This window comes from Labrus mixtus, chromosome 13 (genome assembly GCF_963584025.1).
Source record: "Labrus mixtus chromosome 13, fLabMix1.1, whole genome shotgun sequence".
Taxonomy (NCBI): Eukaryota; Metazoa; Chordata; class Actinopteri; order Labriformes; family Labridae; genus Labrus; species Labrus mixtus.
The window spans coordinates 17,161,209-17,177,654 of NC_083624.1; the positions used below are offsets into that span (position 1 = coordinate 17,161,209).

The following is a 16,446-nucleotide window of genomic DNA, read 5'->3' on the forward strand; positions in this document are numbered from 1 at the left end:
ACATGTTATGGTCACAAGTCTTTGCACTTTTGAAACAATGAGTCAAGGATGATCAAACTTCAAATGCTTCAATTAAATACAACACCATAAAAACAACAACCTATTACAAACTCACGTCACCTTTCATACCTCTGCTTTCTGTTCCTAGTTGGCAAGTATTTTCTCTTCCATCCCATCTTTTACATACTGTTTTATTGTCCTTCTATCACTTTATATGTTTGTGCAAAATTAAATGATGTCTGCACGATAATAAATAGATTTATGGTCCAATGCACAATTTTTTCTGCATTCTCAAGACAAAAGAGTGAGCATTTCAAAGTCAAAACAGAAATGAGCAATTCCTCCCCTTTTCGTCTTGAAATAAAATAACTTGCTTTATTAGCCGTACAGCCTAATTGTCATCTCAATTGTATATTAAAGCATTATGTAATGTTTTATTTTTGAATGGGAATTACATTATTTTTTACTTGTATTTGAGAAAATTACCTGCACATATTTTCGTCATTAGAAAATGTTCCTTTTCAAACGTGATGTATCGGTGGCTGACATTTGACATAATGAGTAAGCGCTTACATCCAAGAGAGTTATCTACATAAGTCTTTACACATGGACAGTAGCATTTGCACTAAATTAAACTGTCTGGTTAACACACTGACACCTTGTTATATTTCTTAAATTAATGTAAATTAAAAATAGTAATCTAATTTATAACTGGAATAATTACATTTAGGGGCATACTCACAGTAAGCCCAGTTGCTCCACATTGTGCTAAAGCCCAATTGCCCATCTCATGCCCCTGCTGGCCTGCACTGGTATTGCTCCAGCACTAACTGAGCCTGAGCTTTGTTACCTCTTTACATAACGTTGTAATACTACCCATGCATGGCTTTACTTGCTCATGAAGCATGCTAGGTTAACAAGACAGGCAGACAGAAAGCCTCTTCTATCTGTGCCCGTGAAAGGAGACAAGAAATTGTAATGTGGTTGAGCACAGAATGGCGCACCCATACTAGTGAAAGGAACTTGACTTTGGGGGTCAAACATGGTTGGGCACAGTACGGATTGCCTAGTGTGAGTGCACCCTAAATTGTATTTCAGTATATTTAGGTGTGAGAAATATACCCTCACTGCTTCTCAGAGATCTGTGTTTGTTTGACTACTAGCTTCCAGGCTTAGACTTCTCTCAACGTATTTTCCCAGTCTTCTGTACAACGTAATGAGGGTTAAGGTTATTTTGTATGTTCAGGGGGTCTCCTGTATTTTTTCAGACATTTATTATGTACTTGACCCTTTTTTTAAGCAATTAACCTTTCATATATATCAATCCAGATTGAGGTTGCAAGAAGTCACTACTCATCACGGTGTAGTTCCCACTTTCTGTGAGAACAGCTAAGAATATAGTTTCACTCAAAGGAAATTACACAGAATTGTCCTTATAATAAACCATATTTATATTGTTAAGCAACAGACTGGCAGCTGATCTTTTTTCCAACCGATTGGTAAAGGCTGACATACATCCATACAGCCTTGTATATTTGCTGCCTTTATACTTTGTTAGTCGGGTTCAATATCTTGATCATATCTGTAGCAAAAAAATAATTTACCTTTTCTCTGTCTCTTCCAGCTGAGACCATGGGCCCCCGGAAGGATGTTGTTTTCCTTGTCGATGGATCTGATGGTGTTGGACGGGAATTTCCTATCATCCAGGAGTTTATCCGCAGAGTTGTTGAGAGTCTCAACGTTGGTGAAGACAAGATCCGGATAGGTGTAGTCCAGTATGGTGACTATGCTCAGGCTGACATGTATCTGAACACACATACAACCAAAGAAGGTGTTTTGAACGCCGTCAAGGGATTGAGACAGCGAGGAGGAAGACAACGTAACCTGGGACAGGCTTTGCAGTTTGTAAGCCAGGATGTCCTTACAGCAGCACGTGGTAGCAGGAAGGGAGAGAATGTGCAACAGTTTCTTATTGTCGTCTCCAGTGGGTCTTCCACAGATGACATCAGACAGGCTGCAACTTCCCTCAAACAATCAAGAGTTCTCCCCTTCAGCATTGGGACCAGAGATGTTAACCCTACAGAGATCCAGATGGTGTCATATGTGCCAAACTTTGCCTTCCCTGTAGATGACCTCCCTGGCTTGTACACGGTCCAAGAAAACTTGATAAACACTCTCACTGAGTTGTCAGATGATGACATTGCTGGTTTGCGTCCAGTATTAACCTATGACGGTAATTTATTTTGTCTAAGATATCATTTACATCCAAAACACATCTTCGTACAACCCATTTGTATGACCTCAGTAATTGTTAAAACATTTTTTAAAGTACTACTCTTAAAGTTAACTGTTTTGTAACCATAATTTGTTCCTTTTTGTCTTTCTGGGCAGTAATCACTTCGACACCCAGAGAAGGAGAAAAGAGGGATGTTGTATTTCTGATTGATGGCACGACTGCTGTGCGTAGTGAGTTCCCTGCCATCCGGGAAATGATTTCAAGAGTTGTGGAAAAGCTGGATGTAGGATTGGATAGGGTTCGAATTTCAGTGGTACAGCACAGTGATGATCCAAAATTAGAATTTCTTCTGAATGAATTCTCCACCAAAGACGAGGTCCGCCAGGCTGTGATGAAACTCCGTAGCAAAGGTGGAAACAGTCTAAATACAGGCCGTGCTCTTGAATATGTCGGCAAAACTATCTTCCAGAGGTCAGCAGGAAGTCGTATTGAGGATGGTGTGCCTCAGTTCCTCATTCTAGTAACAGGTGGCAAGTCATCAGATGATGTATCCATTGCAGCAGACCAACTGAAGAAAAGCCAGGTTGCACCTGTCGCCATTGGATCAAGAAATGCGGACGCCAATGAACTGAGACAGATTTCCCTGAAGCCTGAGCTTGTATATAGAGTTGACAATTTCAGGCAGCTTCCAGGAGTTGAAACACAGCTGATTGATTCAGTCAAAACAATAACAACAGCTGATATAATCAATAGCTATGTTCCTCCCACAGTGATCATAGGTAAGAAATACTATCTTTGTTTTTCACCTTAAGAATATTTGGATTTAAAAAGTATTTAACAAGAGAGACCTAGGAAAATCACAGACATTCAAATACATGGTGGCCTTCAAGAAAAAAAAAAACATATCTCTGTCACGACATTATTTATGATACCACACATTCTTAATGGTCTATGCTCAATATTTAAGTCATATGTTTTAAAATCTTAAAGCGATAAACGTATGCATCATTTGCTTCTAAGAATTGTTGTTTTTATTTCTTACGTATACCTTAAAAGAATAATGTTGCACTGGTGGTGCACTGATAGGAATAGGATAGGAACTACTTGTAAGTTATACATGTTATTAACAATTAGATATAATGTCAAGCAACCACAATAACATACTGGTACATTTCACTAACCATTACAATATAAAAGATGTATATACTGTTGTAAAGTTATTTTACAGTGGTAAAAAAAAATGGTGCTCATGTCTTTCAGTGCTAAAATTTGAATAATGTAAATTTATTTTTTCTTGTACGTCCCTTATTTGCAGAAACCCTAGATCTTGGGAAAAAGGACATTGTCTTCCTAATTGATGGCTCAGAAACTACAGGTCCTGCTGGCATTGCTCATATCCGTGACTTCATCCTCAACATTGTTCAACAACTTGACGTGCAACCTGATCGAGTGCGTGTGGCTGTTGTCCAGTATGGAGACAGACCTAAAACTGAGTTCTCTCTTAACTCACACAACAGCAAACAAGCTGTTACCTCTGCTATCAAAAGGCTTCGTCAGATGGGTGGCCGGTCATCAAATTTGGCTGACGCTATTGAGTACGTCATTCAGAATGAGTTAAAGCCCTCAGCAGGCGTCCGTTCATCTGAAGCCTCCCAGCATCTCGTGGTTCTCACAGGTGGACGTTCTCCCCAAGATGTTTCCATCTATGGACCTCTGCTAAAGGGCTCCCGGGTCAACTGCATTGGTGTTGGTACTGGTGGTGCTAACACTAAGCAGCTTACGCAAATTGCAACAACCCCAGAGGATGTCCTTCAGGTCGCATCATTCCCAGGTCTGCCAGGAATCAATAGCAAGTTAATTGCCAGGTTGAGTGGAAGTCTCCCTAAGGAAATAACCCCTGATTATGAGGATCCTAGTAAGTCATTCATACTTACACATATATATATACACATTAATAATAGTCTTAGAAAGCAACTCTAATGAGTCACTTTTTCTCTTTTCATCCTTCTTTACCCTGTGTGTTTTTGCTATCTCATCTTCCCTCCCCTAGCATTAGGCTTGCCTCCTCCCAAAAAGGCGGATATTGTGTTTTTAGTGGATGGCTCCATCAACTTGGGCAGAGCCAACTTCAATGAAGTGATGAATTTTATCAACAACCTGGTCGATCTGTTCTTCACTGAAAGAGACAACCTGCAAATTGGTCTGGCACATTATGCTGCAGATGTGACAGACACCTTCTACCTTAACACTTACAAAAACAGGCAAGACATTATGGACGCCATTCTCCGAACAGAGTACAAAGGTGGACAAAGACTCAACACTGGTGCAGCTATTCGCCATGTTCAAAATGTGTACTTCACCAAAGAAAAAGGCAGTAGGATGGATGAGGGTGCTCCTCAGATCCTGATGGTTATCACTGGAGGGCCCTCGGCTGATGACGGCAAAACAGCAGCCCTTGGTCTGAAGAAAAAGGGTGTGAGGATTTTTGCGGTGGGAGTGGGAAAGACTGCAAATGATTTAGAAGACCTTGCAAGCGAGTCCTCCACTGTCGCTCGATCCAGCACCTTCCAGGAACTGTCCGAACTCAACGAGCAAATCCTGGAGACTCTGGATGATGAAGTGAAGGGGAAGCTGTGTGTTGGTGTAGATGAAGCTCCTAAAGGTAAAAGACAAAGTAACATTTGCCCTGACGACCATATTGCTAAGCTTTTCACATTTCACTCACATCTTTGAATCTATTGGTTGAGTGTTAAGATGTTTGTTGTTTGTTGCAAAAGTTCACTTAGTTAAAACTGCCCTCTGTTTTACAGCCTGCAACATTGAGGTGTTGGTGGGCTTTGATGTTTCTGCCCAGAATGTCTTCAGTGCTCAGACCAACCTCCAGAGCAAGATGGGTGCTATCCTGCAGAGAATCTCCAAAATGGCAGGGATAAGTTGCTCATCAGGGCAAATTCCCTCTGTGCAAGTTGGCATGTTGGCCATGGACTCCACCTCTAAACCCACCCAGCTGGACTTCACAGACAATGCTGATCAGCTCTTTGAGGGCTTCAGAGCCCTGCGAAGTAGTGGTCCATTTGTCCTTAATGGCAGGACAATCACAGCTTACACCAACAGATTCAAAGCCAGACAGGATAATGTTGTCAAGGTTGGTTTCTGAAAAAGTTCAAACTAAAGATATCACAAGATGACAATGAGCCATTCTGAGCTTTTTAAAGATTGTTAATGGCCGAAATTGAGCTGTCCTGTGTTTAGTTAGCCACCTTCTGTTGGTGTTGCATATTTGCCCTTCGTTATAACAGCTTGCGTTGTATATCTATACTATTGCATTTTGCTGTTATCCCAGTCAGTAAGGAACTGTATGAGGGAATCCAAAGTGGCACACATGGTCTGACAAATTATTTTAAAACAAATTATCTGATAACGCTTTTCATCTTTCATCATAAGGCAGTGTAAAAAGATTTAGCTAGAAGCTTCTCATTTTTTATCCCTTTTGATGATGGCAGGTCAAACACACATTAATAAGGCCAAAATTACATTTGTTAACTGTCTAGTTGAGGAAACCATTGACTGATATTTATATATATTCTTGTGCATAGCATCTCAAGTCTCAAATGTCCCAGCTTGTATTTAATTCATATCATGTCGCAAAAACTTTTAATAGTATTGATTCAAGACCTCCAATATTTGGATCAAGTAGATGATAAAATATAGAGCAGAAATAAGTAGTGCAAAGTTTTATAATTTTGAGTATGATAAGGTCTATAAAGATAAAATGATCAATTCAGACTCAGATGACGATATATCTATTAGAAAAACATTTTGTAAGTCTATAAGAATTTTTCATGAAATCCCTAAATACAACATGCATATTTATCATAGAAAAATGAAAGGACATGTGAAACTAAATTGTCTTTCTCCCAAAGGTTGTCATTCATCTGACTGATGGTCTTGATGCCCCATATGCAGAAATGAAAAGTCGAGTGGAGGAGCTTCGTCAATCAGGTAAAAAGATAAATCTGTTGAAAAAGATCCTTGGTGACAGGCTGTACTTAAACCTCTGTGAAACTCTGAAAGCTTTTTGAAACAAAAAAAGGAGGATTAGTCTGCATTTGTAAAATCTTGTGTGTCCGAAACAGGAGTGAACAGTTTCATCCTAGTTGGGCTAGAGCGGGTGCCCAAATTTGAGGAGGCTGTGTTGTTAGAATTTGGTCGTGGATTCAGGTACACCAGACCTCTACGGGTCAATATCATGGACTTGGACTATGAGCTAATGGAAGAACTGGTGAGTACTAACCAGTTAGACAGAATACTATTAGGAGTTCCCCCCCCTTTTAGATGAAACAATATTGTTCTTCTTCTTGTCTGCACAGGACAACATTGCAGAGAGGGACTGCTGTGGCGTGCCATGCAAATGTACCGGCACCAGAGGAGACAGAGGAGCAGTTGGACTCCCAGGATCTAAGGTATCCCATGACAAAAAACATTTATAGATGTTTGATGTATGCAAACTAATACAAAGACTTTCATGTGATAATACTGTGTTGTGTTGTCTTTCAGGGTGGTCCAGGATCTGCAGGAAGCCAAGGACATCCAGGAGATGAGGGTGGACCTGTATGTTTAAATGCTTTCACAGCCTGACATTATTCCCCTTACACACTTTTGCAGTCAAATGCCCTGATCTAAAACTGCTGTATAACGACATTGTTCTCAAATTAAATCACATCATGTTTGTTCATTTTAAACTCCTCCAGTCATGTCCATTCATTGTCTTTATTGTGTGATGACAGGGAGAGAGAGGTCCTCCTGGTGTGAATGGAACTCAAGGTTTCCAGGGATGTCCTGGACAGAGAGGTCTCAAGGTAAAGATGTTATATTAAACATTTCCGACTTTAAATTGTAAACATCTTTTAAATTAAATATAATGTTGTAACACTATTTTTGTTTCCCGCTGTTCAGGGGTCTCGTGGCTACTCAGGAGAAAAGGTGTGTGTTATTCTTGCTTTTTTCTTTACTACTAGATAAAGCTGTCTAAATACAGACATGATAACCTAAACCACTTCCATCATGTTGCAGGGTGAATTTGGAGAAATTGGGCTCGATGGAATCAATGGAGAAGAGGTATGTGTTATGTTACATCTTGTCTGAAGTCTTGTGGCAAGCACTCTGATTTATGCACAATGGGTGGCTTTAATTGAAATCTGCTGTTTGCTTTCAGGGAAAAAGTGGAGTGGCTGGATCCTCAGGAGACAGAGGAAATCCCGGAAGAAGAGTGGGTTTAATTTTCATTTTCTTTTTTATGTTGAGTGCTGATAAATGCTAACTAAACACCTTTATTGCTTTCAGGGTCCCAAAGGTATCAAAGGACACGGAGGAGATAGAGGAGAAGTGGGAATCAGAGGAGACCCTGTGAGTATGATGAGGACTCAACTCAACTTTATTTATTTATATATACAGCACTTTACACAAAACACAGTCGATCCAAAGTGCTGAACAGCGCAGATAGACAAAAAAAACAAAGCATCAGAAAGTAACAGACAAGAACAACAATCAAAATGAAAGAACAAGTAACAATTAGATACAGTGTAACACAAAACTTACAGAGTTGTGGATCCCTGAGCTTGACAAGTTATTGAAGATTGAAGGCAGTAGAGTAGAAATATGTTTTATGGTGATTCTTAAAAACACCAATAGTGGATGAGAGTTGGACATTTGGGGTTAGAGAGTTCCACAGTTTTGGTCCAGCAACAGAAAAAGCTCGATCCCCATAACACCTTGTCCTGGATATCGGCATAGACAGAAGGTTTTGTGTAGATGACCTTTGATCTCTTACTGGCTGATATGGGGATAGGAGTTCTGAAAGGTAAGCGGGGACAAGTCCTCTTAACACTTTGAACACACAGTCAACAGTATTTTAAAATCAATCCTTAGCTTGACTGGGAGCAGGTGTAAGGAAACAAGAATTGGAGTGATGCCATCTCTTCATTAAAACTCTGGCTGCTGAATTTAGTATGGACTGAAGACGAGATGGACATGACTGGTTTTAGGGCCATTTACTGTTTGGATTGAAAACCATTTGTAAAGGTACATTTTTTAAATACATGGATATCTGAACAGATCTAGACTAAAGCATAGTAATACCGTGTGCATTCATTGCTGAGTGTTTGTGCATACACAGCTGTGCATGTCAGATTGGAAGTCAGGAAAATTGTTTTTTAATTAATCTTCTAATTTTAATTCATTCCTTTGACACAATCCCAACAGAAAAGGCCTACACTTATTTGTTCATATAAAAAGACCATTGAATAATCTACACAGTTAGAGTGTTATCATGGTTTTCATTAATTTATGCAAATAACATGTTGACAACCTCGGAGCAGACAAAGACTCTCGACCCCCCCAAAGTTCTCTGGGGCCCCTCCTTGTGGGCCCAGACTTGAGGTTGTGGACCAGTGCTTAAGAGGCCAGTGTTAGCAGTAGTAACTTAATGTAATTAAAGTCAAAATGTTTAACAGTAGCTCACTGGCAGTCCCCTTAGATTCCTATTAGTATAGGAATTGAAGAAATTAACTTTCTTTTACCCCACATTTTTTACAATTCACCACTGAAGTCACAAAACTATTTGGGCCATAAAAGGATAAATGTGGAAGCTTTCATTTTGTTCTTTAGTGTACTCTGGTCTTGGTCAATGAATAAAAAATCCTTATGCGTTACCAACAAAAGAATGAGCTGTTCTTTCATTTTTGTCCTTGTTAATGATAGGTTGGGTCTCGTGTGTATTCCAGGAAGCATCATTGCCAAATATTCAGTTATGGTTTCAATATTTTCATTTTGAATCTGTTCAACTAAACTTGAATAAATTTGTTTTCAGATCGTCTTTATTATGGATTGTTGCCCTCTAAGAAAGAAAAAGCTGGACTCTGTCTTTTTTAAGGCAGATAAACTAGCTGGGTGACTGATGGGCAGTGTCAACAAAGCCCATTTTTATTTTAGTTTTTTTTTTTTAATTACCTGTGAAGTGCATTGTCATATTTTTTCTAAAATAGTTTTAACTACTTTTCCAAGCCCCCTTTTTTACCTTTAAGTTAATAAAACTACATTTATTTCAGGTCAATTTTTCTTGTGAATCGTTTACATCGTTTTTTTCTTTACATTCTGTCTGTTTTATCAGGAAGAATCATCATTTCTCCTCCAGACAATTGTTTGGTTACGTATTATATGAATGTGTTAACATGCAGCTGGAAGTAGAAAAATATTTGAAAAAGTTATTTCTGTCCGATAGGGTACAAGTGGACTAGATAACAACCGTCCAGGACCTAAAGGAGACCCCGGTGATGCAGGACCTGCGGTAAAATCCCTCTTCACACATTTAATTGCAGTAGTAAAAAAAAAAAAAGAAATCTCACAAATGCATTTACAGTAATTTATTATTCTATTAGCAGTTTAGCATTACATATTTGTTTGGGTTTAATTTCACTGTTGTTTCTGCTGTGAACTCATAGGGAGAGCCTGGTGAGGATGGAAAGAGGGGCGGCCCCGGTGAACTCGGAAGAAGGGTAAATCATTTTTCTATTTGTAAACTATTGATAGAAACATACTTCCCACAGCTTTATCTTTATTAACACTTATCTTTACGTCCACCCCATTAGGGATCTGATGGTAGAAGAGGCTCACCTGGACTGGCTGTAAGTCTTTTCCTGGTTTATAACATAAATTATTCATCACTTACTGCAGAAAATATCGTATACAATAATCACATTTGTTATTAAAGGGAACTCCTGGCAAGCCCGGTGGTGATGGCGTTCAGGGAGAGCCTGGAATTGCTGGATCTAGAGTAAGTTTGTCATTCCTGTTAATACTTATCTTGGCTGCATTTGCAACATGACATATTGTTATGAATGGACTGTGAATGTTGTTCTTATACAAGTAGAAATGAGCCGACATTCTTTGCTTGTGAGTTGGAAGTTCAGCTTTCATGTGTAAGACACTCTCTGGTTTGGCTTTTTTTAAGGGCCCACCAGGACCAAATAGTGCACCAGGACTCAAAGGAGAAGATGGAAACCCTGGACCAAGGGTAAGTGCACCTTATAAGCCAAATTTATGCATTTAATGTTCGCAATATCTGCAACATATAAAACACAGCTTAGTCACTAAGAATGGACTTTTAAGGAGATGAGCTGTTCATATCTCCCTAAAGAAATGAAATGCGCTGCAAAGACACAAACGCACTGCAAATAGGCAAAACAACTGCATAAGCATCAAACATGCTGCAAGTACAGAAACAAAACGTAAGTCAAAAACACACATACTCATACTAAAGATGGAATTATTGTCATGATCACTGGAAAGGTTTAGTTAGTTTTACCTTAAAAATATTGTATATTATATTGTTACTATTCTCGCTGTTTCAACAGGCATACTTTGGTCTTTTCATACAAATTTCCCAACAACAACTTGTGCATACTGTCTAACTTGCAATGGACCTACTTGGCAATAAATGTATTGTACTCGTAGTGTACACGAGTTTGAATGCAATTTCCTTAGTACTTTAAATTGTGACTTTGCACATCTTAGTTACGGAATCAAGCTGAATCAAGGCTCATTTAAATACTTGCAAAACAGCACCAGAGCATGGAGACACTATTTGCTGTGTGGTGCATTGAAGGAAGCATTTAACCCTTTATATGTGCTTTGTGAATGAGATGGCGTCTTCCTGTCTCATTTGCAACATTGAGAGACAAAAATGCATAAGATCAATTTTGACAAAAGCTTCTAACTTTTCTTTTATCATAATTTCAACTTTTATTTTAGGGTCCCGGAGGTACCCCAGGTCCCGCTGGAGAAAAAGGAAGACGAGGAGCTCTTGGCCGCAAGGTACAATGAATGCAATGCAATTCTCCACCACTTACAGTCTAACACAACACACATGCCTGATCCCAGCTCTCTCTCACATTACTGGACACACACGTGTAGTCTATTTGAGCAAACATGGGAGCACTATAAGAAAAACATTAAGACTCTGCTTGAGATCGGCTACAATAAAAACACATGATTGTAATTAAATCTATGGAAACTGACCTGAAAGTTTAAAGAAACATTTAGCTCTTAATGAAAATCATTGACATGTAGTTGAATCTTTTACTCTTTATGTCGCCTTCTCTGTGTCTCTGTGCGTTTGTAGGGGGAGCCAGGAGAACCAGGACCTAAGGGTGTTATTGGACCTCTTGGTCCCCGTGGAGAGCCTGTAAGAATGAATCCACAGCTTCTTTGTATTACCCTGATGTAAAGATGGTGAAAAACTAGCAAAAAAAGATTGTTCTACTTCATATAAATATCAGAGATGCATTGTTACTTCTGTTGTTTAATGAAACCAAATGTCTATGAAACTTTAACAGATGATTTTTTTTATAATTGTCCTCATGGAAAGAAGACCTTTGAAGTGTCATGTGGGGTTTACAGCAGGACTTACTTTGTTTCATATCTGAGATCATGTGCTGTTTTTTTAAGATAGTGTATGACATTGATGTTGGTACACGAAGTGGGGGAGGGTGTGTTGCATGTTTCACTTTCAGTATGAAGAATGTTTGTTGCTGACTAATCGAGTAATCTTCTATTTTTTATAGGGTGAGGATGGTAGAGATGGCATGGGTGTTTCAGGGCCTAAAGGAAGAAAGGCAAGTACAATAAAATATTTTTAATGCAAATATTGTTGACAGAAGATGTTTTGATTAGTTTGAAGGATACATTTGATTTTGCCTTCAGATATTTTGTTGTGTTTAGAAATTTCGATTTAGAGAATGTAAAAGTCACTGAAAATAAAAATAAAAATTATAAAACAGTTGTTGAGATACGGTGGCCCTGAGAGCTCAATTCACAGTAACTTAAAAGCACATGCAAGTGGAAAAAGAAAATCATGAAAAAATCTTCACCCAATGGAAACACAATCCAATACACACACACTGCAAGAAGCACAGACATCAAGAGAAACTGCCTCCTGGCGACACTAAACTGATGAACTCGGCCTGACAAGACTGGGACACACCTGTTTTCTGGCCAATTAGAAGTTAATTTTCATACACCCGTTACGCATTGCTGACTTTAGTAATTTCACAAGTCACACATGGCAACAACAAGCATCTCCCAGTGGCATGTGTAGTCACAAAACTTGATTCATGTCACATGTATGTCACAAAATTAACTAAAAACTGCATCATATCATCTACAGGGTGATGAGGGCTTCCCAGGATTCCCAGGACAGAAGGTAAAAGGAAAAACTCAAATGATGCAATCTATAATGACATGCTTTCGATGTTTGACATTTACATGAATTATCTCTGAATTTTAGGGAGCAGCTGGTGACCTTGGTACCACTGGCGGACCTGGACCCAGAGGAAACCGTGGACAGAGGGTAGGTTTTCAGAGCCCAATTAGATTTGATAAATATGAGACTGTGTATATTGAATGAGACAGTGCATTCATTGTGGTATCTTTAACACTCATTATCACACTTTGCTTTAAAGCATAAATGCACACATGGTAAATGGTAAATGGATTTGAGTAGTTTGAGCATTTCTAGTCTTCTGACTACTCAAAGCGCTTTTATACCGCATGTCACACCTACACATTCACACCCTGATGGTAGAGGTTACTATGCAAAGTGACCATCAGAAGTAACTAATCCTATTCATACACATTCATACACAGCTGATGAAGAAGCGGGAAACTATATACTTATTACTTCTGACAGCTTTATAGCTTTAAAGTGAATCATTTTCTCCTACTGTTTCTTATTTCAGGGTGTTTCCGGAAATATTGGTACACCTGGACAGAAGGGAGAAGTTGGATATTCTGGACCTTACGTAAGTAATAATATTCTCTCCCGTTGCATATAAGTGGTATTGGTAAATGGACTTGTGCTTAAGCCTAAATAGCGCTTTTCTCTGACTACTCAAAGCGCTTTCACACTACAGGTCACACCTACACATTCACACACTGATGGTAGAGGCTGCTGTGTAGTGAGACCATCAGAAGTAATTAATCCATTCATACACATTAACACAGAGCCGATGAAGCAGCAGGAGAAAATTGGGATTAAGTTTTTTGCCCATGGACACATCAGACATGTGGCTGCAGATATAAACTGTCCATAAAGATAATAGAGTATCATGGGTCACTATTACCCTTATATGATATATGAAAGAGTATTTTCTGCAATGACACATTGTTAGTTTGTAAAAGTTTGACAAAATGATAGCTTGGATATTTGACGATATCTTTGAAGATATCCTACACAATGGCCCATAACATAACATGATAGCATAATATGTGTTGTTGTGATTAAGAATAAAAACTACCTTCAGACATGTTTTTATGTGTATCCTCTCATTGATTCCCATCACTGAAGAAATAACGGTAGTGTCTTTTTGGATTGTCGGCCAGCTGGTGCAGCTCTTAACTCAACTATTATTCCTCTCTACAGGGTCAGAAGGGACCAAGAGGACCCGGTGTTGTGGTATGTGCTCAATCATCAGGATGTTTAATAACCCTTTCGTATAAACAAGAGAACAATAATATCAGTGGGATTAGTCTGGGGTGAAAATGTTTAAAATGTTTTGTCTTTTTTTCTTCAGCAATGTGACCTGGTCAAGAAAATCCGGGACAACTGTCGTAAGTGTGATTTGAGAATGATCAAAAATATCTTTAAATGTGAATGAAAGTAAATATTTTTTAAATGTTTAACTACATTTCCTATCCCCTTTTTGTCCACCAGCTTGCTGTTTCGGTGAGTACCTAATAATAGTGTTGATGACATTATAACCAATTGAATGACTGTGTATGTTCTGATCTACTCGTGCACAAAGAAACAATTCTCCATGTGTTCATCATTAGGTAAGCAGGAATGCCCGCTCTACCCCACTGAGCTGGCTTTTGCCCTGGATGTCTCTGAGACAAGTAGCCGCCAATACTTTAACACCATGCGTGACACAGTCCTGAATCTGGTCAAAGACATCACCATTGCTGAGAGCAACTGTCCCAGAGGAGCTCGTGTTGCTTTGACCTTGTACAACAACGAGGTGACCACGGAGGTTCGGTTTGCTGATGCCATGAAGAAACGGGCCCTGGTGCGTCACATCGAAGGACTGCAGACCCTGCAGACCAAGAAGCAACGCAACTTGGAAATGGCCATGAGCTTTGTGGCCCAGAACACCTTCAAGAGAGTGCGCAGTGGTTTCCTTATGAGGAAGGTTGCCGTCTTCTTTGTTGGTGGCACAGCGGGACAGGCACAGGCAGTTACTAATGCAGCAATTCGCCTCCACGACGCTGGAATCGCAACACTGTTCTTGGTCAGCCGGGAGGACAGAGCACTCAGCAGAGCGCTGCAGGTAAAACAACACAGATACATCAAAGGGGACACTGTCTTTCTCAAAAAGAAATACAAAGGGGCAGCGTTATAAAGGATGGATATAGCCATTAGTCTCACCATGAGATGCACATCAATTACATTGGCAACTTTTCCAGTTTATGTTGACGCCCAGACTCGACACGAGAAATCAGTTAGATAGAAAAGTTGACATGATCAGTGTAGACTGCACAGGACAATCCATATAATGATGCATTGGAAACTAATTTTCTCCAGGGGGGGGGATGGGGGGTGGGTAGATAGAGAACTGAGGGAATGCTACTTTCTAAATCATGCTAGTTTTCAAAAATGACCAACCCTTCCTTTAACTTGTGCTTTGAGAACTAGTTGATTTCTTTTATTCAAATTTACAGAAGTATAGCGGCTATAAGAGCAGGGCAGTGCTTTTTCCCACGCGGTGTGATGTATTTTTTAAAATGTTCTGCTTCTTTTTGTTCTTCAGGTAAACAACACAGAACTGGCCCAGGTTATTGTCCTTCCTGGCCCTGAAACTCCAAAATACAAAACAGTCCTCCAAAATATTATGAACTGCCATATCTGCTTCGGTAAGACCTCTGTTTGTTTGTTTTTTGTAGAAAATTGAGACTCTTCCTTATTTTACCAATCTTTAAGATTTATTGAATGCGCCCAATTTCCAGATATATAATGTTGGAAAAATAAAAATGTACATTGTGATGTTGGTTTGCTTTCAATCAAGTGTGTCATGTACAAAACCAAGGGGGATAAAAAGGAATCCAAGAACTCTTATTCTTAGAGATATGTTACCTCCATGTGGAAAATAAAGACATATTATATCATGTGTTTTTCTTTTCTAGACCTCTGCTCTCCAGACCAAACCTGTGGCTATGTGCCCCCACTGAGCACTCGAGATAGGAGGTCTTCCACATCAGACATTGACATCGATATGGCCTTCATCATGGACAGCTCAGAGTCTACCTACCCTACAGTCTTCACAGAGATCAAGCGTTATATCGCTCACATGGTAGAGCAGCTACAAGTGGCCTCAAATCCGACTTCATCTGCTCACCACGCCAGAGTGTCTGTGATCCAGCAAGCACCGTACGAGTTTATCCGCAACAAAACTGGCTTGCCCATCCATGTGGATATCGGTTTGACCGAGCACAGCTCATCTCAGGATATCATCAACGCTCTGCTGGAGAAGACACCTCAGCTAGAGGGTGGCAGGGCTTTGGCGGCGGCTATGGAATCCACTTTGGAGCAGGTGTTTGAGAAGGCTCCTCTCCAACGCGCCAAGAGAGTACTGATACTCTTTGTGACAGGCAGCGTGGCAGAGGAAGAGGAGCGACTGGTGCGTATCTCGACTGAGGCCAAGTGCAGAGGCTACTTCCTGGTCATCCTGGGTGTGGGTGAGAATATAGGTGCCAGAGATGCTCGTGTCTTGTCTCGCATGGTCAGTGAGCCTTCAGATGTCTTCTTCAAGCGGCTGGACAGCATCTCCTACTTTTACGACAAACACATTCAGAACTTTGGCCAGCTGCTTCCAAAGTATATCAGCAGTAAGTCGAAGACAGATCCATTTTATGTTCCCTTTTTGTGCACTTATTTGTTTGCTATTGTCATCTTAACACAGATCATTGCATACTTCAAACCAAGCCAATTTGAGTGACATACTTTGTGCTGTTCTGTTTATTTTCAGTTGAAAATGCTTTCTACCTGTCCCCTGAAGTCTCCAAAAACTGCACCTGGTTCCAGAATGATCAGCCACTGAAAAACCCCTTCACAGCATCAAACCAAGAGGAGTACGCATCATGATATCTTTATGCCACTTTAT

At 39.8% G+C, this 16,446-nt stretch overlaps 1 protein-coding gene across 4 annotated transcripts in view; it reads left to right on the top strand.

Moving 5' to 3' along the window:
• LOC132987123 (collagen alpha-3(VI) chain-like) overlaps positions 1-16,446 on the top strand; it is a 112,945-nt gene that overhangs the window by 89,725 nt on the left and 6,774 nt on the right. For all 4 annotated transcript variants that reach the window (XM_061053976.1, XM_061053977.1, XM_061053978.1 and 1 more), the window contains 32 exons: positions 1,625-2,233; positions 2,392-3,015; positions 3,552-4,151; positions 4,287-4,898; positions 5,047-5,381; positions 6,160-6,238; positions 6,373-6,518; positions 6,607-6,699; positions 6,794-6,847; positions 7,024-7,095; positions 7,193-7,219; positions 7,310-7,354; positions 7,452-7,505; positions 7,580-7,642; positions 9,516-9,581; positions 9,736-9,789; positions 9,883-9,918; positions 10,005-10,067; positions 10,245-10,307; positions 11,045-11,107; positions 11,415-11,477; positions 11,857-11,907; positions 12,459-12,494; positions 12,579-12,641; positions 13,030-13,092; positions 13,713-13,745; positions 13,864-13,900; positions 14,004-14,015; positions 14,123-14,616; positions 15,097-15,199; positions 15,470-16,171; positions 16,312-16,414. In XM_061053976.1, coding sequence (XP_060909959.1) covers positions 1,625-2,233; positions 2,392-3,015; positions 3,552-4,151; positions 4,287-4,898; positions 5,047-5,381; positions 6,160-6,238; positions 6,373-6,518; positions 6,607-6,699; positions 6,794-6,847; positions 7,024-7,095; positions 7,193-7,219; positions 7,310-7,354; positions 7,452-7,505; positions 7,580-7,642; positions 9,516-9,581; positions 9,736-9,789; positions 9,883-9,918; positions 10,005-10,067; positions 10,245-10,307; positions 11,045-11,107; positions 11,415-11,477; positions 11,857-11,907; positions 12,459-12,494; positions 12,579-12,641; positions 13,030-13,092; positions 13,713-13,745; positions 13,864-13,900; positions 14,004-14,015; positions 14,123-14,616; positions 15,097-15,199; positions 15,470-16,171; positions 16,312-16,414 — 5,518 coding nt within the window. The remainder of the gene's footprint in view (positions 1-1,624; positions 2,234-2,391; positions 3,016-3,551; positions 4,152-4,286; positions 4,899-5,046; positions 5,382-6,159; positions 6,239-6,372; positions 6,519-6,606; positions 6,700-6,793; positions 6,848-7,023; positions 7,096-7,192; positions 7,220-7,309; positions 7,355-7,451; positions 7,506-7,579; positions 7,643-9,515; positions 9,582-9,735; positions 9,790-9,882; positions 9,919-10,004; positions 10,068-10,244; positions 10,308-11,044; positions 11,108-11,414; positions 11,478-11,856; positions 11,908-12,458; positions 12,495-12,578; positions 12,642-13,029; positions 13,093-13,712; positions 13,746-13,863; positions 13,901-14,003; positions 14,016-14,122; positions 14,617-15,096; positions 15,200-15,469; positions 16,172-16,311; positions 16,415-16,446) is intronic.